Raw genomic sequence first — 25,873 nt, forward strand, 5'->3', positions numbered from 1 at the left:
TATACCTTTCAGCCATCTTCAGAGAGAGCCGGACGTCTGACGCTCCAGCGCTCGCTCCATCCTTTTAAATTCGTGGACCGCGCCAATGCGCATGCAGCCACAAATAAACAAGGCGCCAGTGATGTTGATCGGCGGCAAAGACGTACAACATATGCATGAGTTACGTCTGTGGCTGCGCATTCGATCCATGCTGGGACGTCGATGTATTACTGGGAGCTGAACCGTAGCGACGTCTTTGTAAGTTCAATATTGAAAGTGCCGGATTCCATGATTTATCTAATGTGAAACCGCTGTCTCTATTAATTAAATTCTTCGTCAAGCGGATTTCAATGGCCTCTTTTACTACGGAGTCCCAGAAAGATGAAACAGAAGTCAGAATTTCGACATTTTCATATACCATAGAGTGACCAGAATCAATACAATGGTCTGCCACAGCCGATTTACTGGGTTGTAAGAGCCGAGTGTACCTGCGATGTTCCGTACACCTCTCTTGGACTGTACGATTCGTTTGTCCGATATATGAAAGGCCACATTCACATGGTATCTTGTAAACTCTAGGCTTGCGGAGTAGTAAGTCATTTTTAACGGAACCCAGGAGTGCAGCCGTCTTCGCCGGTGGGCGAAAAATCACTTTCACTTTGTGTTTAGTGAGGATCCTTCCTATTTTGGATGAAAGGTTTCCCACATACGGCAGGAAAGCCATGGATTTAAATGTTTCTCGTCATCTTCTGCATTCCTTACGGACACCTTAGGTTTTATTTGTAGTTCCTTACGTATCTGTTGTAGAGAATACCCGTTGTCCTCAAAAACTCTCTTCAGATGTAAAAGTTCGTCTTTTAAACTACTTTCATCAGAAATGACACCTGCTCGGTGTACCAAAGTTCTTAGAACACTACTCGTCTGCGAAGGATGGTGACAGCTATTTGCATGTAAATATAAGTCCGTATGAGTCGGTTTCCGATATACTGCATGACCCAAAGTGCCATCTTCTTTGCGCCGTACCAAGACATCCAAAAATGGAAGACGTCCCTCCTTTTCCACTTCCATTGTAAACTGAAGGCCTGGAGTCTGCTATTTTGAAGCCTACAGTTTTTTGGAGGTACGTTGATGACACCTTTGTAGTGTGGCCCCATGGCGAGGACAAATTGCAGGACTTCTTAAACCATCTGAATTCCATCCATGGACAAATTCAGTGGCGCGGTCCGCGAGTTTAAAAGGATGGAGCGAGCGCTGGAGCGTCAGACGTGCGGCTCTCTCTGAAGATGGCTGAAAGGTATACAGCCGAAATGTTAGAAGAAGAAGCAGAATTCATGCGGCTGCATTCCCGAAACTTAATGGAGCATATACAGCAATGTACTATGAAGTACAGATGTTATTTGGAAATTCGCCTTAGCAAACATATGTGTGCAACCAAGTACACCTACTCTGTGATGTACTATTCATAGAATGACTGGTCTGAGAGCACTATGTCAGCGGTGTCACCTTGCTGCTGATCACAAATACCGCTGCAGCTCCACAGTAAAATTGTTTACAGCCCATGAAAACTGGATGACAGATGGCCAATGACGATTGTCTCGTTTGTATGACAGTTTACAGTCACACAATGGTAGCAGGTTCATACACTGTATTCAAGTACCCAGTCTGGTAATTCGCCTCCTATATTTGTATGTTGTGACTTCATCAGTTCTGTTAGCATTGGGTCGGAAGCGCTTGGATTGCGATGGTTCAGACAACACTGTGTTGCAGCGTGATAGGGCTGACTGCTGAGTGGCGCTGCACTGAGCCAGCTGCTTCCGTTTGATGTCAGTTAACGAATAACTTACAGAACAGCCACTGTGTGGTGTGCTACAGTGTTTCTGCTTTTTGTCTATTGCCTTGCAGGTAGATTGTTAGCTATATCATATCTCCATAAGGTTAGAATAATCTACTCGGATTCCAACAAGAGTGCTGGGGTGGCCGAGCGGTTCTAGGCGCTACAATCTGGAGTTGAGCGACCGCTACGGTCGCAGGTTCGAATCCTGCCTCGGGCATGGATGTGTGTGATCTCCTTAGGTTAGTTAGGTTTAATTAGTTCTTAGTTCTAGGCGTCTAATGACCTCAGCAGTTAAGTCACATAGTACTCAGAGCCATTTGATTCACCATCAGCGGTGCAATTTGCCTATCACTGTTTGATACTCCTTCGCACACAACTCATGGTATTTATCTTTAAATTATCCTGTTGCATTATTATTCGCCGCCGTTTTTTTTGCAAAATATGCTATGACATTATTAATTCATACATGCAACATGTGGGATTCACATACTATTCTCGCAAAACTACACTTTAACTCTAAATTTTACAGAACAACCCTACTTTGGTGTTGTAGGTCCCTAGGTGGAGGGCAATGTTCGATTGGAGATGACATCTCACACATACAGCAACACCTATGGTTGTACTAAGGGAGAGTCTGATAAAACAGGGTAGTCTGATGAAACAGGGTATCGCACTTTTCTCGTCTGATATGTGCTGCCCATCTCCTGCTAAACATAGTAATCTCTTTCCCACTAGATGACCTTCATTCTTAGAGTAGCTGCAGTCCATTGAAAGGAACCGTGAGTTCTCTCGGTGGAAAAATATATTTTTTACAGTGTTGTGTTGTAATATTCGACTGGGAATTGTGCCTTTATATTAGCAAGACACTATTTTGAAGACTGTAAACTAAGTATGATATAAGTTAAACGTTGTCTGCACTAGAGATAGTTGAGTGTTTCAAAGTGTTTGTCCCGCTTAAGGGACATGGTGTTGTCGGACAAAACAGGGTGCCGCTAACATTGATAAAACAGGGTAGTGCCCAGTTTCTTTATTTAGTTTGTTCGATTAGAAAATTTATTATTATTATTCACAGGTTCTAACTTAAATTATGCCATAAATACGGCGCCTTATAAATTGAAAACTGACAGACAGTCCATGGAGTCATGAGACAATGAAAGAAGCTGTAGCGGCAGTGTTGGCCCAAACAATGGGCTATTTGAATGCGTCAAAGTCCTTCGGGGTTCCTCACAGTATTCTGGAAGCACGTGTAAAAAAGGCCAGGAGTGGAATGTGTTTAGGGGATGCTATAAAGAAAGGTAGCGCTATTTACTATTTTAGAAGAAATTAATTAAATTGTTGCAGTTATTATTATTATTATTATTATTATTATTATTATTATTATTATTGTTGTTGTTTTAGGGCCAGGCCGTTACACACCTGTATTTAATCAGGAGCAAGAAAATGAACTGGCTGAATATATCCTGTTAATGGAAAGCAGATTGATTGGATTGACCATTGATGAGATGCGGACTCTTGCTTTCGAACTGGCAGAGAAAAATAACTTCCCCCATAATTTCAACAAGACTAAGAAGATGGCAGGTAAATGCTGGTGGCAGGGGTAAGATACAGGGAGCGAAAGGCTATTTACAATTTGTACAGAAACCAGATGGCAGTTATAAGAGTTGAGGGATATGAAAGGGAAGCTGCGGTTGGGAAGGGAGTGAGACAGGGTTGTAGCCTGTCCCCGATGTTATTCAATCTGTATATTGAGCAAGCAGTAAAGGAAACAAAAGAAAAGTTCGGAGTAGGTATTGGAATCCATGGAGAAGATATAAAAACTTTGAGGTTCGCCGATGACATTGTAATTCAGTCAGAGACAGCAAAGGACTTGGAAGAGCAGTTGAACGGAATGGACAGTGTCTTGAAAGGAGGATATAAGATGAACATTAACAAAAGCAAAACGAGGATAATGGAATGTAGTCGAATTAAGTCGGGTGATGCTGAGGGAATTAGATTAGGAAATGGGACTTTTAAAGTAGTAAAGGAGTTTTGCTATTAGGGGAGCAAAATAACTGATGATGGTCGAAGTAGAGAGGATATAAAATGTAGACTGGCAATGGCAAGGAAAGAGTTTCTGAAGAAGAGAAATTTGTTAACATCGACTATAGATTTAAGTGTCAGGAAGTCATTTCTGAAAGTATTTGTATGGAGTGTAGCCATGTATGGAAGTGAAACATGGACGATAAATAGTTTGGACAAGAAGAGAATAGACGCTTTCGAAATGTGGTGCTACAGGAGAATGCTGAAGATTAGGTGGGTAGATCACATAACTAATGGGGAAGTATTTAATAGGATTAGGGAGAAGAGAAGTTTGTGGCACAACTTGACCAGAAGAAGGGATCGGTTGGTAGGACATATTCTGAGGCATCAAGGGATCACCAATTTAGCATTGGAGGGCAGCGTAGAGGGTAAAAATCGTAGAGGGAGACCAAGAGATGAATACAGTAAGCAGATTCAGAAGACTGTAGGTACTTGAAGAAGCTTGCACAGGATAGAGTAGCATGGAGAGCTGCATCAAACCAGTCTCAGGACTGAAGACCACAACAACAACATTCGTTTCTGAAGAGGAATCCGGAAATAAGCCTGCGTTCTGCCGAGGCAACATCTCGAGCCAGAGCAATGGGCTTTAACCTTGCAATGCTGAAGCAGTTCTTTGGTTTGCTGTTAGAACTTTATAATAGGTATAACTTCACAGCCGATAGAGTCTATGATGTGGATGAGACAGCTATAACAACACTCCCTAATAAGCAATCAAAGGTGCTTGCCTTGAGGGGAAAATGTCAAGTTGGCGGTTTGGGTTTTGAGGAGAGAGCCATCTTAGTGACTGAGTGCTTCTGGAATTTATATGCCCACAATGTTTGTGTTCCATAGACAAAGAGACAAGCCTGAGCTGCTGGATAATGCTCCGCCTGGATCTGCTGTGGAGTATCACGCTAGCGTATGGATGCAGAAAGAAATTTTCCTGAAGTGGTTTCAACGATTTGTTGAATTTTCTAAACCAACTGCAGAGAAACCCGTTCTTCTGCTCTTAGATGGTCACTCAACACACACAAAGAGTATTCAACTTACTGATATGGCTAGAGAAAACCATGTTCATCTCTTATGCTTTCCCCCACACTGCACCCACGGAATGCAGCCACTGGATGTTGCATTCATGGCCCCACTGAGTAATTATTGCTCTCAAGAGGCTCTAAAGTGGCTTGAGTGTCATCGTGGACGAGTGATAACATTCAATCAAGTTGCAGGGCTGTATGGGACAGCATTCATGAAGGCTGCTTCTGTCGATACTTCTATAAATGCATTCCGTAAAATTGGAATCTTCCCACTGGATGCAGATATTTTCCACGATTGGATGTATCAGCCGCTGAAACAACAGACACTGACACACCGTTGGAGAAAGCTGATGTCCCGCCTTCGGAACCTACTTCAGAGTTATTAAACAGAGAAACATCTTTTCAAACCACACCAGGGTATTCCCAGTCGGATAGGCCTAAGCCTTCAACATCAGCTTTCCACGTCCCTCCGAAAGACACAAAAGCATTGCCGATAGCTGAAAGAAAGGAACAAAAATGTGATAGATAAGAGGAAAGACCGCTGTTCTTACAAGTTCACCTTATGAGGAAGAATTAATTCTTCTATCAAAATGGGGAAGACTCCCTAAAGGAAACTTCAAATGCGGCCACATTCTAACAGTTCTAGGCCTACTGAAGTCAGAAATGTCGGACAGAAGAAAGCGAAGAAGCCGGCCGGGGTGGCCGAGCGGTTCTAGGCGCTTCAGTCTGGAACCGCGCGACCGCTACGGTCGCAGGTTCGAATCCTGCCTCGGGCATGGATGTGTGTGATGTCATTAGGTTAGTTAGGTTCAATTAGTTCTAAGTTCTAGGGGACTTATGACCTCAGATGTTAAGTCCCATAGTGCTCAGAGACATTTGAACCAAAGCAAAGAAAGACGGAAATGTACGGGAATATAGCACATCACCAGAAGAGGAAGGAGAAGATAATAATACATTTTGCATTTATTGTAGTGAACTTTTCTCCAATTCTAAGTCAGAAGAAGGCTGGGTGAAGTGTTATAAGTGTAGTGAATGGGCTCATGAACAGTTCGCCAGCATTAATGATGATGATGATCAACCATATAAATATGATTTTTGTACATGAAGTGATTGTCAGTTTTTTTTGTAATTTTCGTTATTATGTAGTACCCTGTTTTATCCAAGCAGGCTGATAAAATGGGGTGGTTGACAGAAGTGTAAAAAATTCTGTTCTGTGATGAGGCATTTTTTTAAATGTATGTTTTTCATGCCCAATTGTAAGTAGACAGACTCCACAATTAGTCATTAAAAACTCAGTTTATTAAGTACCCTGTCTTAACCGACTCTCCCCCTATGACAAAATAGTTGGGGTTGACTACTGAAAGTGGATGACCTCCAATTGTAGAGTAAAATCTATGATATATATTTATATGCCAAATCACAAAGCCATGCATCATCAATGTTGGTGATTATCAGCTCATAAGATTTTAAATTGCCCAGACATGGCCCTGTGGGAAAGTTTACGTCATCCTTGGCTAAAGAACATGGTATAACCGCTACAGAATGGTTCGTATCTTTGATCCAGTTCAAGAAAGTTCAGGTCTGAACGCAATTATTTGTGCCTTTCTTTTCAACTCCTCTGTTATGGAATATAGTTGTGTTACTATGACCATTATTGGTATTTCATCGCTGCTGTTACTGCTGCAACCACATTATTTCGTCTCTGTCTTCTATGACATCATTATCATAGTCTCTGCAAACTGCCTGTGCCACTCTGTACCTCTGCAGTGTTTACAATGCCATACGTCGTAATATTATTGGAAGTCCAAACATGAGCGATGTCAAGGGGTACCTAACATTAGGTGTATATTTCAGCTGAAGCAGCCCCAGGGATCTGCAGAAACTCTAACTTCATTTCCGGTTGTGACCCACTAAACACATACCACAGCTGGTCCGACTTCTACACCTATATATCTACGCGTTATAGAGAAGACACCCATTTAATACATGTCGCGGAACTTGTTTAGCATTTATAGCAATGAAGGGTAGTCATACAATGTCTTACATTAGCTGTCAGGCGTGTTTTGGTGGCTCATTGTGTTTGAAAGGCACACGAAATCGAATTTTCGTGCCAATTTTGTTTGTATCACGATAAACATGTATTTAAATGAGGCACACTGACTATTCAGATGCGGCAATATTTAACCCTTGCTTGTAAATTGCAAGAGTGCTCATAATATATCGTAAGTAGTTTCATTTATTTTCCGAGATACCTACTCTGTATTTGTCTGTCTTTGGAATGTCACATATCTCACTGTTGCCGTCTTTGTGTGTCTATTCGTAAGTAGTCCATATACTTCTGCAGTATAAGTGATATTTGGTAATAGAAGCACCTTACTCTTTGCTCCCCTATAAGACAGTTATCTTGTGCATGTGTTTGTGATGTTGTGGTTGGTTACAGGTTTTGTTTCCGTGAGCCACAGTCTCCAGAAATGTGACTGCACGGACTGACTAAAAATTCCACGTATTCACATGCCGCTGCAATGTGAACATCATTCTGTTTTGCCTTGCTGACATATACTTACAATATTGTGCGCAATAATACAAAAAAACACGGTCTATGTAGCTTTCAGGCAGCCTTTTGACTGTAAACTGATGTTATTTACATAGCCTCCAGCACCACTGTGTTATTTGTAACAGCAGCAGTAACTCTGAAGCAAAATCGATTACATTTTTCCTAGTGTATATCATGATACATTATCTTTGTCCGTCCTAAACTGGTGCCCAAGAACATTTTAATGGGAAAATGTTTATTTTGAGGGTGTATTGTGACTCACATCAACAGCAGACCCACTTAGTTACGCTCAGAGTGTAAATTTGTCTGCTTAACATAATAGTTTAGCCATCACGTGTTTGTCTGTACTTATAATTCTAGTCTGGTTAGTTTTACGACATAGAATTATTAGGGCTTCATTCTCAAACGTGAACTGTTACTAGGTGTGGAAATCCAGCACTGGGGTATATACCTAAGCATTTTGGACACTAATTTAGGCACTGTGTGTATATATGGAAATTAACTCGTACCTTCTTCGAAACTGCCGACACATTTTTCCAATATAGTGTCATAATGTTAATTGATTTGAGTCTTAAAGCGTTTTTTCATGTATTAACCTCGACCAAGTTGTGGATACTCAGTGTTAACGACGCAGGTTTTGCACTGCTTATGTATTTTACAGACATTTTAGTATTTTTCAACATCTCAGATGTGGAAAATAATTAATTTACGGCTTTGTTGTGTTTTTTAACCGTGCAGCAATCTACTGGTGGCAGTAAGGCGCTGTGGTACAGAGATCGAACATTATTCGATTTTACACTGCAGCCATCTGCTGGTGGCAGAAAGCATTCTCTTCTACAATTTAGCCATCTGACGGATCAAGGAGTTAGCGGGATATGAAACAATACTTGCTTTTATTTCGCGTTTTCATCGTTTGAGGGATGGTATTTAAGGTTTCAGCAAATACGAATTCCTAGTTTGTTGTTTATATTTTATAAGCACTGCTTTTAGAGAAATAAAGTGAGATGCAGATGTAGTAGTCAAGGAGGACTGGAAAGCAGTTGTAGGGAAGGTGTAGAAGAAAGAGTTACGGGAGCATATGGGCTTGGTAGTGGGAAAGAGAGAAGAGAAAGATTAATTGAGTTCTGCAATAAATTTCAGCTAGTAATAAGGAATATTTTATACAAGAATTACAAGACGAGGAGGTATACTTGGAAAAGACCGGGTGATATGGGAAGATTTCAATTAGATTACATCATGATCAAATAGAGATTCTGGAATCAGATACTGGACTATAAGACACGCCCAGGAGCAGATAGACTCAGATCACAATTTAGTAATGATGCAGAGTAGGTGGCAGTTTAAGATGAACATGCAAAGAAGTGGGATAAGGAAATAATTAGGAATGAAGAGAGATGCTTGAACTTTTCTGAGGCTATAGATACAGCAATAAGGATTAGCTCAGGAGGCAGCTCAGTTAAAGGAAGGTAAGTGGGAAGAAACAATGGGTAACAGAAGAAATACTTTCCTTGCCATTGCCAGTCTACATTTTATATCCTCTGTACTTCGACCATCATCAGTTATTTTGCTCCCCAAATAGCAAAACTCCTTTACAACTTTAATTGTCTCATTTCCTAATCTAATTCCCTCAGCATCACCCGACTTAATTCGACTACATTCCATTGTCCTCGTTTTGCTTTTGTTGATGTTCATCTTATATCCTCCATTCAAGACACTAACCATTCCGTTCAACTGCTCTTCCAAGTCCTTTGCTGTCTCTGACAGAATTACGATGTCATCGGCGAACCTCAACATTTTTATTTCTTCTCCATGGATTTTAATACCTACACCGAATTTTTCTTTTGTTTCCTTCACTGCTTGCTCAATATACAGATTGAATAACATCGGGGAGAGACTGCAACCCTGTCTCACTCCCTTCCCAAGCACTGCTTCCCTTTCATGTCCCTCGACTCTTATAACTGCAATCTGGTTTCTGTACAAACCGTAAATAGCCTTTCGCTCCATGTATTTTACCCCTGCTACATTCAGAATTTGAAAGAGAGTATTCCAATCAACATTGTCAAAAGCATTTCTCTAAGTCTACAAATGCTAGAAACGTAGGTTTGCCCTTCCTTAATCTAGCTTCCAAGAGAAGTTGTTGGGACAGTATTGTCTCACGTGTTCCAACATTTCTACGGAATCCAAACTGATCTTCCCCTAGGTCGACTTCTACTAGTTTTTCCATTCGTCTGTAAAGAATTCGCGTTAGTATTTTGCAGCAGTGACTTATAAAACTGATAGTTCGGTAATTTTCACATCTGTCAACACCTGCTTTCTTTGGGATTGGAATTATTATATTCTTCTTGAAGTCTGAGGCTATTGATGGTAGAGTTTTGTCAGGACTGGCTCTCCCAAGGCCGTCAGTAGTTCCAATGGAATGTTGTCTACTCCGGGGGCCTTGTTTCGACTTAGGTCTTTCAGTGCTCTGTCAAACCCTTGACACAGTATCGTATCTCCCATTTCCTCTTCATCTACATCCTCTTCCATTTCACTATGCTGTTTGTAGTAGCTTATCCGCATTACTATTTTCCTATTCATATTAAACCTACTCCTGCATTACCCCTATTTGATTTTGTGTTTATAACCCTGTAGTCACCTGAGCAAAAGTCTTGTTCCTTCTGCCACCGCACTTCACTAATTCTATATCTAATTTTAACCTATCCATTTCCCTTTTTAAATTTTCTAACCTACCTGCCCGGTTAAGGGATCTGACATTTCACGCTCCGATCCGTAGAACGCCAGTTTTCTTTCTCCTGCTAACGACATCCTCTTGAGTAGTCCCTGCCCGGAGATCCGAATGGGGGACTATTTTACCTCCGGAATATTTTACCCAAGAGGATGCCATCATCATTTAATCATACAGTAAAGCTGCATGCCCTCGGGAAAGATTACGGCCGTAGTTTCCCCTTGCTTTCAGCCGTTCGCAGTACCAGCACAGCAAGGCTGTTTTGGTTAGTGTTACAAGGCCAGATCAGTCAATCATCCAGACTGTTGCCCCTGCAACTACTGAAAAGGCTGCTGCCCCTCTTCAGGAACCACACGTTTGTCTGGCCTCTCAACAGATAACCCTCCGTTGTGGTTGCACCTACGGTACGGCTATCTGTATCGCTGAGGCACGCAAGCCTCCCCACCAACGGCAAGGTCCATGGTTCATGGGGGGGGGGGAATGAAAGTATATCAGTGATAAGATTGCCTGATGGCATTCCCATCCTCAGTGATAGTGAAGAAGAATTACACGATCTGTCGAAAGACGTAGGTCCTAATTTGAGGAAGAAATTTCTGAGAATGTACGTTTGGAGCACAGCACTGTATGGTAGTGGAACATGGTCTGTGGAAAAACCGGAACAGAAGGGAATCGAAGCATTTTAGATGTGGTGCTACAGAAGAATATTGAAAATTAGGTGGGCTGATAAGGTAAGAAGTGAAGAGGTTCTCCAGAGAAGTGGTGAGGAAAGGAATATATGGAAAACACTGACAAGAAGAAGGGACAGTATGATAGGACATCAAGTAATAACTTCTATGGTACTAGAGCGAGCTGTAGATGATAAAAACTGAGGGGAAAACAGAGACTGGAATACCATCCAGCAAATATTTGAGAACTTGGGTTGCAGGTGTTACTCTGAGATGAAAAGACTGTCACAGAAGAGGAATTCATGGAGGGCCACATCAAGCAGTCAGAAGACTGATGACTCAAAGAAAGAGAGAGAGAAATATGCTACCCACTCGTTCCAATATTGCACGGTGAATGATATGTAGCTTTGAATGAAATTTACCATTGCGTCTGGTGATCCAGTCCTAAAACGAATTTCTGGGAGTCAGTAATGCAACATAGCCGCCAATTTTTTTCGGAAATACTGATACTTTACCACATTTGGCTACCTAGTGGGGGCGCTTGATGTTGGGGAGGGAGGGGGGGGGGGGGGCGTGAATGAGCTAGTGATCCGTCGTTCCTCCTTGGACTTGGCACATTGCCAAATGTCTTGGAAACAAGAAAGTGCTGAAGCTGAATCAGATTACGACAAATAAGCAACTTCACAACGCCATACCATCAGATAACTTGTGTAGTAAATACCAGAACAATTATGATAAATGAAAAGCACCAGTTTGCTTTTGTTATACAATATTACTTTTATTTTCGTTAACCGGTTTTCGACTTACCTTCATTTTCCTACATTTATTTTTTTCTGTTTATCTTATTGATATTGTGTAAGTTCCTTATGTATCCTGTAGCTTCATTGATAACTGCTTCTTCTTTTAATTAGTTTCAAATGGTTCAAATGGCTCTGAGCACTATGGGACTTAACATCTGAGGTCATCAGTCCCCTAGAACTTACAAGGGAACCTCCCCATCGCTCCCCCCTCAGACATAGTTATAATTTGGCACAGTGGACAGGCCTTGAAAAACTGAACACAGATCGATCGAAAACACAGGAAGAAGTTGTGTGGAACTATGAAAAAAAAAATAAACAAAATATACAAACTGAGTAGTCCATGTGCAAGATAGGCAACTTCAAGGACAGGATGAGCTCAAGAGCGTCGTGGTCCCGTGGTTAGCATGAGCAGCTGTGGAACGAGAGGTCCTTGGTTCAAGTCTTCCCTCGAGTGATGATTTTGCTTTCTTTATTTTCGCAAAGTTATGATATGTCCGTTCGTTCATTGACGTCTCTGTTCACTGTAACAAGTTTAGTGTCTGTGTTTTGCGACCGCACCGCAAAACCGTGCGATTAGTAGACGAAAGGACGTGCCTCTCCAATGGGAACCGAAAACATTTGATCGCAAAGTCATAGGTCAACCGATTCCTCCACAGGAAAACACGTCTGATATATTCGATACGACACTGGTGACGGCATGTGCGTCACATGACAGGAATATGTTGTCGACTCACCTAACTTGTACACTAGGCGAATGGGCAAAAAGATTCTTCCACCTTGCCCGATTTAGGTTTTCTTGTGGATGTGATAATCACTCCCAAAAAAAGTGATCGCATCGGACGGACGGACAGATAATAATTGTCTGAAAATAAGGAATTAAACTTTTCACTCGAGGGAAGACTTTAGCCAAGGACCTTTCATTCCGCAGCTGCTCACGCTGACCACGGGACCAGAGCGTTCCTGAGCTCACACTCTCCTTGATGCTGCCCATCTTGCACATGGACTGCTCAGTTTGTATATTTTATTTATTTTTTTCGTGGTTCCACACAACTTCGTCCTGTTTTCTCGATTGATCAGTGTTCAGTTTTTCAAGGCCTGTCCACCGTGCCACTTATAACTAAATCTGAAGGGGGGGGGGGGGGGGGGTGCGATGGGCAGGTTCCCTTGTTAGAACTACTTAAACCTAACTAACCTAAGGACATCACACACATCCATGCCTGAGGCAGGATTCGAACCTGCGACCGCAGCGGTCGCGCCCTTTGAGACTGTAGCTCCTAGAACTATTCGGCCACCACGGCCGGCTTTTAATTGGTTTGTGTATCAGTCTCCATGTTTTATACCTCCTGATGTAGCCTCGTCAAGTACTAATTTTATTTTATTTTATTAGTCTTTTCATTCATAGAAACTATTATGTAGGCATGATGTTCTCATTTTGTGTTAAAGTTTTTCCTGTCTACTCCATTTTTGTTTATTTGCTGTTCAATTTTTTTTACGTTTTCATTGCATTACCACCACTCTGTCAACGATATTACTTATTGTATGTTTCTGCTTCAGTCTAGACGTGTTACACATCTCTTCCAATGTTGTTTGCAAATATTGTAACTTCTATGGTAACAATACTCAGTAAATGTCTGAAGATGGCCTTCTAAGCCGAAATCCGGTTAACAAATTAAAAGTAGTATCGTAGGACAAAAGGAAACTGGTGCTTCTCACTTATTATAATTTTGTTCTACCAAGAACCGGTGGAAGATTCTGGTAACATAAGAACAGTTCATTAATTGAATCAAGAACGGAAAGAAATGTAAGTGCGGCAACGTTTCATCATATTACTGACATTTAGTAACTGCAAACACCGCCCTCGCCTACACTCTCTCTCTCTCTCTCTCTCTCTCTCTCTCTCTCTCTCTCTCTCTCTCTCTGTTTCTCTTTCTTTCTCCCTCCCACACAGACACTCTCTCTCTCTCTCTCTCTCTCTCTCTCTCTCTCTTTCTTTCTTTCTCCCTCCCACACAGATACTCTCTCTCTCTCTCTCTCTCTCTCTCTCTCTCTCTCTCTCTTTCTTTCTCCCTCACAGACACACAGACACACACACACACACACACACACACACACACACACACACACACACACACATACAGGCGCCAGCTCGCGCCCTATGAAGCAAGAAGGCTGTGTTATTTTGTACTTTGCACCACTCACTGCTCAAAGGAGCATCCTCAGGCAGGAAGATAACAGCCACATCATTGACTGATTTCCCAAACGCGTTGAATTCTGGATGTGCCCTGGCCCAGATGGCTTCGGTGGTCCACATGGTATCATCGTGCTCCATCATGTGGATGGCTCCCAGGCGTATATGGTACTTTTTGAAGCTGCAACAGTACATACAGTATCAGCAGTTTTTAAGCAGAGACTGGCGGTAGAACTGATTGCTACATATGGTTGATCGAAAATCAATACATGAGACATTCAGATGCAGCAGACCAGTCTATAAGTCGCTGCTCAGCTGTAATAGGTGCATGTTTGAAAAGTCTACAGATATATGCAGAAACACTTTTAGAGAGTGTGAGAAACAGAAGCGCAATTAATTTACCAATAAATTCACAATACTGTAATTTCGTCGAATGCATAGAGAACAAAAAAAGCTCTCGCACTTCATCGTAACCATGTGATAACTGTCCGAAACCGCCGGCCTCGGTGGTCTCGCGGTTCTAGGCGCGCAGTCCGGAACCGTGCGACTGCTACGGTCGCAGGTTCGAATCCTGCCTCGGGCATGGATGTGCGTGATGTCCTTAGGTTAGTTAGGTTTAAGTAGTTCTAAGTTCTAGGGGACCAATGACCACAGCAGTTGAGTCTCATAGTGCTCAGAGCCATTTGAACCATTTGTCCGAAACCAACGATAAGAGAGAAATGAGTGCAGCCCATGATAAACTGAGCTGAGATTGCAGCGAAGTGTCTTGGCCGTGCTCAAATAGAGAGGTGCCCTGCCCATCATAGAGCACACGGCTTTTGCATGCAGCAGTCTCGGTGGACACAGGGCAACCCAGTGTGGGCACCAGCTGACTTCAGGGACTCTGGTGGCCAGCTTGTTAGTTTTGTCATCGCTGCCCGCAGGAAATACGAATGTCTGCAAATAACTTACTTCGGTTGGTGTTGTTGACGTGGCAGAATACTGAAGTAAAGGCTGAAAGCCTATCTGCAAGGGACCAGTCTTCCAGCACTTAGCAGTGAAACCGTTGGTTGTTTTCATGGCCGTGGTTGATAATATTGTGGTTTATGCCTTTGGAATGCTATTTCGCGGTGCTGGAGACTCCAGAGGGAAAAACTGGAACGAAGCCCTAGGACATTTGTGGGATAAGGGACTACATATGTCGGCCTGAAGGGTAACCTGTATTTCATCAGAAGCGCTACACTAAAGGACGCACCAAATTCCATGAAATACAGTAATAGGTGAAAGTACTCAAGACCTACGACTGACGAAGGAAAAGGAGTTCTATGAATCACAGAGTTACTGGGACTCATTAAGTAAAGAAAATAACCGCAAAACGCATGAGTAACAGATATTATTTTCTGCAGGCCCCAAGAGTGTACCGTAAAATGGCCTCACTGGGTTCGTAGGGACTAGATCTAAGGTTTTTGTGCTTCAGTGTGTCTGCCGGCCGGGGTGGCCGAGCGGTTCTAGGCGTTACAATCTGGAACCGCGCGACCACTACGGTCGCAGGTTCGAATCCTGCCTCGGGCATGGATGTGTGTGTGATGTCCTTAGGTTAGTTAGGTTTCAGTAGTTCTAAGTTCTAGGGGACTGATGACCTCAGAAGTTAAGTCCCATAGTGCTCAGAGCCATTTGAACCATCAGTTTGTGTGCGTGACAGCATTTCGTTTAAATTACTTTCCTCTGCTCTCTCTGTTTCTGCACATTCGAATGGCTCCTTATACCGCAAATGTATAAGAATAAGATCAATATTGAAACCAGATGGTAGTCAAGGAAAGGCAGGATTCGGTTACGATTGTGGACGGGGCCATAATCAGTTACTATTGGTTGCCGTTTACAGTTACACACATTTATTTTTAAAACAGTAATTCCAGATTCAACAATAAATTAAAAAATACCAGACATTATTAATGAAGGAATAAACAACAGTGTAAATAATAATGTTTTCAGTGCATTACAATATAGCAAATCACCATAAAATACAGATACAGATAATGTTTGAAAAGAACAAGCCACTGTGATCACCGCTGAAGTCCTTACACGCCAAGAATGGCAATAAATTAAGAATGTTTAAGAACTCGCTGCAATTACAACTTAAGAGATACTGAAATATTAAAAAGTAAGTGGCCACAAACACAGCAAAAGGTTCAAATGCTCAAATGGCTCTCAGCACTATGGGACTTAACATCTACGGTCATCAGTTCCCTAGAACTTAGAACTACTTAAACCTAACTAACCTAAGGACAGCACACAACACCCAGCCATCACGAGGCAGAGAAAATCCCTGACCCCGCCGGGAACCGAACCCGGGAACCCGGGCGCGGGAAGCGAGAACGCTACCGCACGACCACGAGATGCGGGGAGCAGAAGGTATCAGACACCAGGAATGGCAGTACATAAGGTTTTAAGGCTTACTGCTAAAATACAAATCTTCATATTTTTAAAAACAAATGACCACAGTCACAGCTGAAGGCCTTATACGTCAGGAATGGCAATTGTATAAAAAAAAATGAGAAACCTGCTGTAAAACAGGATATACAAGCTAAGGTTAATAAAAGAAACAAGCAACTGACCGCCAAATGGGTGAAATAAGATGATGGTAACCCTGTAAAAACAACCCTTACACTGCTAGATTTACTCCAGAGGGCGACAGGAACTATTAACTAGTGTAACATTACAGGACATATTGGGACATATTGAAGTATTCGATACTGTAGACTTTTAGGGGATGTCGATACAGATATGCAAAATGTAAAGGGAAACTTTGGTGATGTTTAAATATTGTACTGTGTCAATATTAGGACATTTTGCACAGAAAGAACAAAAATAGAATTAATGTAAATATATATTAGTGTTAGTAACCTATTTTCATTCAGTTTTGTAATTATATTTCATTTTGTAAAAGAAAGACTCACTGTTTGCTGTAGCTCTGATTAATTGTATAAATTATCAGTTTTGAGCTAAATTATTTCGTATAATATGGACAAGATACTTTTAAAAACGCACCAGCTAAAGAGAAAGTCTCTAAATGAACGTTTAATGCACACTTCTGGAGCTTTCTATGGAGAAATTCTATATTATGATCGCAAAAATACGAAAACTTGTGAAAACTGTTTCATAACCTAATTTCGAAAGACGATTTGTATCAAGAAATATTGCTAAAAAGATTTATTTACGTTTTGAAACACGATTTAAATCATTTTACATATAAATAGTTGTTCTAAATCACTCAAGAAACATCCAGAATCAAATGTCAAGATATTTCTGAAACATCGGTACAAATCTGGTGAAGGTTATCCAGAAGCTGGTAGAAAGATGTTATAAAATCTATTTGGAAATTATGCTTGTAAGAATTTATCTGTACTGATCCTTTTACTTGCTTTAATCTGTGCTAAAGTTCCGTAATGTCTGATTTGGTTTTAAGTCGTGAATTGCTATCGTATTGTGAACAAAGCATTGTCAAAGACTCTCATTGTTTGGAAAGATATTAATACACCTAGGAGTTGTCAGTTGCCAGTGCGGATATGCAGTGCGGTTAGCTCTGAGAGTCAGTTGTTGAGTCTGTCAGTTCTGTTTGTAAATAAACGTCTGTAATGAAGAATTACTTGTTGTCGTCAATATGAACTCAAGACCTTTTTCACGAAGCAGACACCTCCTAATGGAACGTTTTAATTTGGTGTTGAGGAGCTGAAATGTTATACTAGACACACATAACCTTTAATATAGTAAGCGATGCTTCACACAGTGGAGAATGGCAAAACAGAGGCAGCCGGCGACAGAGGCGATGCGAAGCGTGGCACAGATAGCCTTGCTGAGAGTAGCAGACTACCAACAAGCTGACGCAAGGACGCATACAGACCGAGCGCCGAGCGAAGCATTGAGAGTGCTGAGTAACGAGAAGTGAGGCCAGCAGCCTAAGTTACGCTGCAACATACTGCGAGAGTAATAACAGAAAGCTACCACCGAGGGTAAAAAAAAAAAAAAAAAAAAAAAAAACGTCCTCCTGCCGGATATACACTCCTGGAAATTGAAATAAGAACACCGTGAATTCAATGTCCCAGGAAGGGGAAACTTTATTGACACATTCCTGGGGTCAGATACATCACATGATCACACTGACAGAACCACAGGGACATAGACACAGGCAACAGAGCATGCTCAATGTCGGCACTAGTACAGTGTATATCCACCTTTCGCAGTAATGCAGGCTGCTCTTCTCCCATGGAGACGATCGTAGAGATGCTGGATGTAGTCCTGTGGAACGGCTTGCCATGCCATTTCCACCTGGCGCCTCAGTTGGACCAGCGTTCGTGCTGGACGTGCAGACCGCGTGAGATGACGCTTCATCCAGTCCCAAACATGCTCAATGAGGGACAGATCCGGAGATCTTGCTGGCCAGGGTAGTTGACTTACACCTTCTAGAGCACGTTGTGTGGCACGGGATACATGCGGACGTGTATTGTCCTGTTGGAACAGCAAGTTCCCTTGCCGGTCTAGGAATGGTAGAACGATGGGTTCGATGACGGTTTGGAGGTACCGTGCACTATTCAGTGTCCCCTCGACGATGGCCAGAGGTGTACGGCCAGTGTAGGAGATCGCTCCCCACACCATGATGCCGGGTGTTGGCCCTGTGTGCCTCGGTCGTACGCAGTCCTGATTGTGGCGCTCACCTGCACGGCGCCAAACACGCATACTACCATCATTGGCACCAAGGCAGAAGCGACTCTCATCGCTGAAGACGACACGTCTCCATTCGTCCCTCCATTCACGCCTGTCGCGACACCACTGGAGGCGGGCTGCACGATGTTGGGGCGTGAGCGGAAGACGGCCTAACGGTGTGCGGGACCGTAGCCCAGCTTCATGGAGACGGTTGCGAATGGTCCTCGCCGATACCCCAGGAGCAAAAGTGTCCCTAATTTGCTGGGAAGTGGCGGTGCGGTCCCCTACGGCACTGCGTAGGATCCTACGGTCTTGGCGTGCATCCGTGCGTCGCTGCGGTCCGGTCCCAGGTCGACGGGCACGTGCACCTTCCGCCGACCACTGGCGACAACATCGATGTACTGTGGAGACCTCACGCCCCACGTGTTGAGCAATTCGGCGGTACGTCCACCCGGCCTCCCGCATGCCCACTATACGCCGTCGCTCAAAGTCCGTCAACTGCACACACGGTTCACGTCCACGCTGTCGCGGCATGCTACCAGTGTTAAAGACTGCGATGGAGCTCCGTATGCCACGGCAAACTGGCTGACACTGATGGCACCGGTGCACAAATGCTGCGCAGCTAGCGCCAATCGACGGCCAACACCGCGGTTCCTGATGTGTCCGCTGTGCCGTGCGTGTGATCATTGCTTGTACAGCCCTCTCGCAGTGTCCGGAGCAAGTATGGTGGGTGTGACACACCGGTGTCAATGTGTTCTTTTTTCCATTTCCAGGAGTGTAAATAGTGGAGTGCAGGCAGCAACAGACAGAAGCCATTAGGAAGCAGTTCGGATCTGAGGACGGACGTGGTGTCCGAATGTTCAGTCTCCGCAGGTGACGATTCCGGAAGTGTGTTCCAGCTCTCAGGACTCATCCGTTCGCCTCCAGATGCCAACTTCAGCTCTGGAGGCCGGCCCGAGTTCGGTCGGCGCCACGGCTCACTGACTGCGGCGAGAACTTCCGGCAGGACCGGCTTCAGCGCGGTCTCGGTCGCAGGCGCCGCCGGGAACTGACGCCCGGACCTCACGGCAAGCCGGCCCCACGGCGCGTGGTCCGTCCGTGACTGGACCTCGCCGACATCGCGACTGACGGCTTCCCAGCCGCCGGTGCAGCCGGCGTCGGCAGCTGACCTCACGGCGACGCGGCTCTCAGCGGCGGCGAGTTCATCTCAACCATCTACATCTACATGACTACTCTGCAGTTCACATTTAAGTGCTTGGCATAGGGTTCATCGAACCACAATCATACTATCTCTCTACTATTCCACTCCCGAACAGCGAGCGGGAAAAACGAACACCTAAACCTTTCTGTTCGAGCTCTCATTTCTCTTATTTTATTTTGATGATGATTCCTACCTACGTAGGTTGGGCTCAACAAAATATTTTCGCATTCGGAAGAGAAAGTTGGTGACTGAAATTTCGTAAAAAGGTCTCGCCGCCACGAAAAACCTCTTTGCTGTAATGACTTCCATCCCAACTCGTGTATCATATCTGCCACACTCTCTCCCCTATTACGTGACAATACAAAACGAGCTGCCCTTTTTTTTGCACCCTTTCGATGTCCTCCGTCTATCCCACCTGGTAAGGATCCCACACCGCGCAGCAATATTCTAACAGAGGACGAACGAGTGTAGTGTAAGCTGACTCTTTAGTGGACTTGTTGCATCTTCTAAGTTTCCTGCCAATGAAACGCAACCTTTGGCTCGCCTTCCCGACAATATTATCTATGTGGTCCTTCCAACTGAAGTTGTTCGTAATTTTAACACCCAGGTACTTAGATGAATTGACAGCCTTGAGAATTGTACTATTTCTCGAGTAATCGAATTCCAACGGATTTCTTTTGGAACTCATGTGGATCATCTCACACTTTTCGTTATTTAGCGTCAACTGCCACCTGACACACCATACAGCAATCTTTTCTAAATCGCTTTGCAACTGATACTGGTCTTCGGATGACCTTACTAGACGGTAAATTACAGCATCATCTGCGAACAGTCTAAGAGAACTGCTCAGATTGTCACCCAGGTCATTTATATAGATCAGGAACAGCAGAGGTCCCAGGACGCTTCCCTAGGGAACACCTGATATCACTTCAGTTTTACTCGATGATTTGCCGTCTATTACTACGAACTGCGACCTTCCTGACAGGAAATCACGAATCCAGTCGCACAACTGAGACGATACCCCATAGCTCCGCAGCTTGATTAGAAGTCGCTTGTGAGGAACGGTGTCAAAAGCTTTCTGGAAATCTAGAAATACGGAATCAACTTGAGATCCCCTGTCGATAGCGGCCATTACTTCGTGCGAATAAAGAGCTAGCTGCGTTGCACAAGAGCGATGTTTTCTGAAGACATGCTGATTACGTGTCAATAGATCGTTCCCTTCGAGGTGATTCATAATGTTTGAATACAGTATATGCTCCAAAACGCTACTGCAAACCGACGTCAATGATATAGGTCTGTAGTTGGATGGATTACTCCTACTACCCTTCTTAAACACTGGTGTGACCTGCGCAATTTTCCAATCTGTAGGTACAGATCTATCAGTGAGCGAGCGGTTGTATATGAGTGCTAAGTAGGGAGCTATTGTATCAGCGTAAACTGAAAGGAACCTAATCGGTATAGAATCTGGACCTGAAGACCTGCCCGTATCAAGCGATTTGAGTTGCTTCGCAACCCCTAAGGTATCTACTTCTAAGAAACTCATGCTAGCAGATGTTCGTGTTTCAAATTCTGGAATATTCCATTCGTCTTCCCTGGTGAAGGAATTTCGGAAAACTGCGTTCAATAACTCCACTTTAGCGGCACAGTCGTCGGTAACAGTACCATCGGCACTGCGCAGCGAAGGTATTGACTGCGTCTTGCCGCGTATGTACTTTACATACGACCAGAATTTCTTCGGATTTTCTACCAAATTTCGAGACAGGGCATCCTGGCTTCAGCGGAGCACTGGTGGCCCAGTGCGATCGGCAGCGTATTGTCGGAGAATCTACACAGCAGCAGCAGCAGCGCTGGGCAGCGACGACGAGGGAGAAATTGCAAAGAAAGTTCAATAAATTATTGTAAAACTCCACGCCGTCTCAGTCTTTCGCACAGCCACTGTGTCTGCTGTCACCAAGTGCTGCAGAAGTCGCAACAAGTGGCCGTCTGTCGTAACAATAGGCATTACAAGGTATGGTAACAAATGACACAATAACATAACACAAGGGCCAGTCACAGATGGTGCTCCAAGAATCCACCTCTGAGCAGGTCCGGCAACAAACACTTTCATGATGTGATAGGCAGCCGAAAGTTGCATTCACCTCACAAGATGGTAACTCAGTCTGACGAACGACAAATGATAAATTTGCTAAAGCTACCTGACCGAAGGCGGGAATGGAACGATACGCCAAAGCTGGAACCGGTGGGCTGCACTACGCCACCAGAATAGTGTGCTTAGAATGCCTGGAACGAGAAAGAAATCACTACAGCTGGAGTAAAAGAATCACTAGTGGTCTACAGTCAAGAAATCTGTCAAAACCACACGCCTTTCCGCACAGCAGTGGCGAGGCGAGGAAACGTACACTGCCGTTACATACACTAACCCCCCAGGGCAGGTAACTGGGGTGTTAGCGGCCACCAGGCAGGAAAAATACCGCTGGTTGAACTTAACAAATTGCAACATGTTGGACGCAGTAAGTAGTAATAAGAAGTCGAGGAAAGCTAATCAGATCCGCCTTTTCCAAGCATTCCACTCGCTGCTCTTCGCCTCGGTGACACTATGAGCAGCAACACGAACCCGAGTGACTGGAGGATCGCGCGAGATGTGGAGGTTTCTCTACTTGGATTGACTCATCTTAAAGCTTGCAGTATGTGGTTAACGACGAGGCCGTGCACCCTCGTGACCACAGACCTTCGATCCGGCAGTCCATGCGTGCCGCCAGCGGTGCCGGTGTGTTCTCGCACAGCGCGGACCTGGCCCCTCCTGAGTGCCCAACCGAACTGGCCCACTCAACGACCCGGAAAGACGACGACGCCGCTCCAAAGATAGGGCAACAGTTGCTACATATCGATAATCGCCGCTGCTGCCACTAGCGGACAGATAACGCTTGCGAAACCGAGTGGCGCCAGTCAACGCAAGAAGAAGACAATCAACCGCAACCGTGTCAACTAACTGATACTGTCTGGCGTGCAACGGGGACGGAAACCTACAAACAGCACCAACGTGAGCCACAGCACGGCTCAAATATGACACGAATTCGATAGATGCTCGTTGTCGATTTGTTGACATGCCACAATTGATTAGCCATACATGTGATAGCCCAGTTCTAAGCAAAGAAGGGAAAGCAGAAAGGTGGAAGGGGGATATAGAGGGTCTATACAAGGGTGGTGTACTTGAGGACAATATTATGGAAATGGAAGAGGATGTAGATGAAGATCAAATGGGAGATACGATACTGCGTGAAGAGTTTGACGGAGCACTGAAAGACATGAGTCAAAACAAGGCCCCTGGGGTAGACAACATTCCATTGGAACTACTGACGACCTCGGGAGAGCCAGTCTGGACAAAACTCTACCATCTGGTGAGCAACATGTATGAGACAGGCGAAATACCCTCAGACTTCAAGAAGAATATAATAATTCCAATCCCAAAGAAAGCAGGTGTTGACAGATGTGAAAATTACCGAACTATCAGTTTAGTAAGTCACAGCTGCAAAATACTAACGCGAATTCTTTACAGACGAATGGAAAAACTAGTAGAAGCCAACCTCGGGGAAAATCAGTTTGGATTCCGTAGAAATGTTGGAAAACGTGAGAAAATACTGTCCCTACGACTTACCTTAGAAGCTAGAATAAGGCAGGGTAAACCTACGTTTCTAGCATTTATGGACTTGGAGAAGGCTTTTGAGAATGTTGACTGGAATGCTCTCTTTCAAATTCTGAAGGTGGCAGGGGTGAAATACAGGGAGCGAAAGGCTCTTTACGGTTTGTACAGAAACCAGATGGCAGTTATTAGAGTCGAGGGGCATGAAAGGGAGGCAGTGGTTGGGAAGGGAGTGACACAGGGTTGTAGTCTTTCCCCGATGTTATTCAATCTGTATATTGAGCAAGGAGTGAAGGAAACAAAAGAAAAATACGGAGTAGGTATTAAAATCCATGGAGAAGAAATAAAAATGTTGAGGGTCGCTGATGACATCGTAATTCTGTCAGAGACAGCAAAGGACTTGGAAGAGCAGTTGAACAGAATGGTTAGTGTCTTGAATGGAGGATATAAGATGAACATCAACAAAAGCAAAACGATGATAATGGTATGTAGTCGAATTAAGTCGGGTAATGCAGAGGGAATTAGATTAGGAAATGATACACTTAAAGTAGTAAAGGAGTTTTGCTATTAGGGGAGCAAAATAACTGATGATGGTCGAAGTAGAGAGGATATAAAATGTAGACTGGCAATGGCAAGGAAAGCGTTTCTGAAGAAGAGAAATTCGTTAACATCGAGTATAGATTTAACTGTCAGGAAGTCATTTCTGAAAGTATTTGTATGGAGTGTAGCCATATATGGAAGTGAAACATGGACGATAAATAGTTTGGACAAGAAGAGAATAGAAGCTTTCGAAATGTGGTGCTACAGAAGAATGCTGAAGATTAGATGGGTAGATCACATAACTAATGAGGAAGTATTGAATAGGATTGGGGAGAAGAGAAGTTTGTGGCACAACTTGACCAGAAGAAGGGATCGATTGGTAGTACATGTTCTGAGGCATCAAGGGATCAGCAATTTAGTATTGGAGGGCTGCGTGGAGGATAAAAATCGTAGAGGCAGACCAAGAGATGACTACACTAAGCAGATTCAGAAGGATGTAGGTTGCAGTAGGTACTGGGAGATGAAGAAGCTTGCACAGGATAGAGTAGCATGGAGAGCTGCATCAAACCAGTCTCAGGACTGAAGACCACAACAACAACAACATGTGATGAGGTGAGACTATAAGAATTCAATCGATGTTTCGCACCATCAGTCAATTAATGTTATGTGTGTCACAAGATTTTGATTTATTTAGAATTGAGACTTATATAGATGGAGATATTGAATTTAATTGATGAAAGGAGAAATATAAAAATTCAGCAAATGATGCAGGAAAAAAGGAATACAAATGTCTCAGAAATGAGCTCGACAGGAAGTGAAAAATGGGTAAGCGGGAGTGGCTAGAGGACAAATTTAAGGATGTAGAAACATACATCACTAGGGGTAAGATGGATGTCACCTACAGGAAAATTAAAGAGACCTTTGGAGAAAAGAGTTAGAATATCAAGAGCTCAGGTGGCAAACCAGTGCCAAGCACAGAAGGAATAGCAGAATGGTAGAAGAAGTGTATAGAGGGTCTATACAAGAGCAAGGTACTTGAAGGTAATATTATGAAAATGGAAGAGGATGTAGATAAAGGCGTGATGGGTGATATGATACTTCATGAAGAATTTGACAGAGCACTGAAAGATCTAAGTGAAAAAAAAGCCCTGAGAGTAAACAACATTCCGTAACAGCTTTCACACCCTTAGGAGAGTCAGCCATGACAAAACTCTTCCATCTGGTGAGCAAGATGTATGAGATAGACGAAATACCCTCAGGGTAAAGAAGAATATAATAATTGCAAAGACATTAGGTGCTGACAGATGTTAAAATTATCGAACTATCAGCTTAAAAAGTCACGGTTGCTAAATACTAAAACGAATTCGTAATACATGAATGGAAAAACTAGCAGAAGCTGACATTGAGGGAGATCAGTTTGGATTGTGTAGAAATGTAGGAACACGCAAGGCAATACTGACCCTATGACTTATCTTAGAATATAGGAGAAGGAAGGGCAAAACTTCTTTTATAGCATTTGTGGATTTAGAGAAAGCTTTTGACCATGTTCACTGCAATAGTCTCTTTCAAATTCTGATGGTGACAGGAGTAAAATACAGGGAGGAAAAGGCTATTTACAATTTGTACAGAAATCAGGTGGCAGCTATAAGTGTCTAGGAGTACGAAAGGGGAGCAATGGTTGTGAAAGAAGTGAGACAGGTTTGTAGCCTATTCTCAATGCTATTCAATCTGTTTATTTAACAAGCACTAAAGGAAACAAAAGAAAAATTTGAAATAAGAATTAAAATCCAGGGAGAAGTACTGCAAAACCTTGATGATTGCCAATGACATTGCTATTCAGTCAGGACAGCAAAGGGCTTGGAAGAACAGTGTAACACAAGGCCAGTGTCTTGAAAGGAGGATATAAGAAGAACATCAACAAAAGCTAAACGAGGATAGAGGAATATAGTCGAATTAAATCAGGCGATGCTGAGGG

General features: G+C 43.4%; 1 protein-coding gene across 1 annotated transcript in view; it reads right to left on the reverse strand.

Annotated features, from left to right (window-relative positions):
• The window catches only part of LOC126295048 (chymotrypsin-like), a 103,844-nt gene that overhangs the window by 17,206 nt on the left and 60,765 nt on the right, over positions 1-25,873 (reverse strand). The window contains exon 3 of the mRNA XM_049987297.1: positions 13,849-14,018. Coding sequence (XP_049843254.1) covers positions 13,849-14,018 — 170 coding nt within the window. The remainder of the gene's footprint in view (positions 1-13,848; positions 14,019-25,873) is intronic.

Source organism: Schistocerca gregaria, chromosome 11 (genome assembly GCF_023897955.1).
Source record: "Schistocerca gregaria isolate iqSchGreg1 chromosome 11, iqSchGreg1.2, whole genome shotgun sequence".
NCBI lineage: Eukaryota > Metazoa > Arthropoda > Insecta > Orthoptera > Acrididae > Schistocerca > Schistocerca gregaria.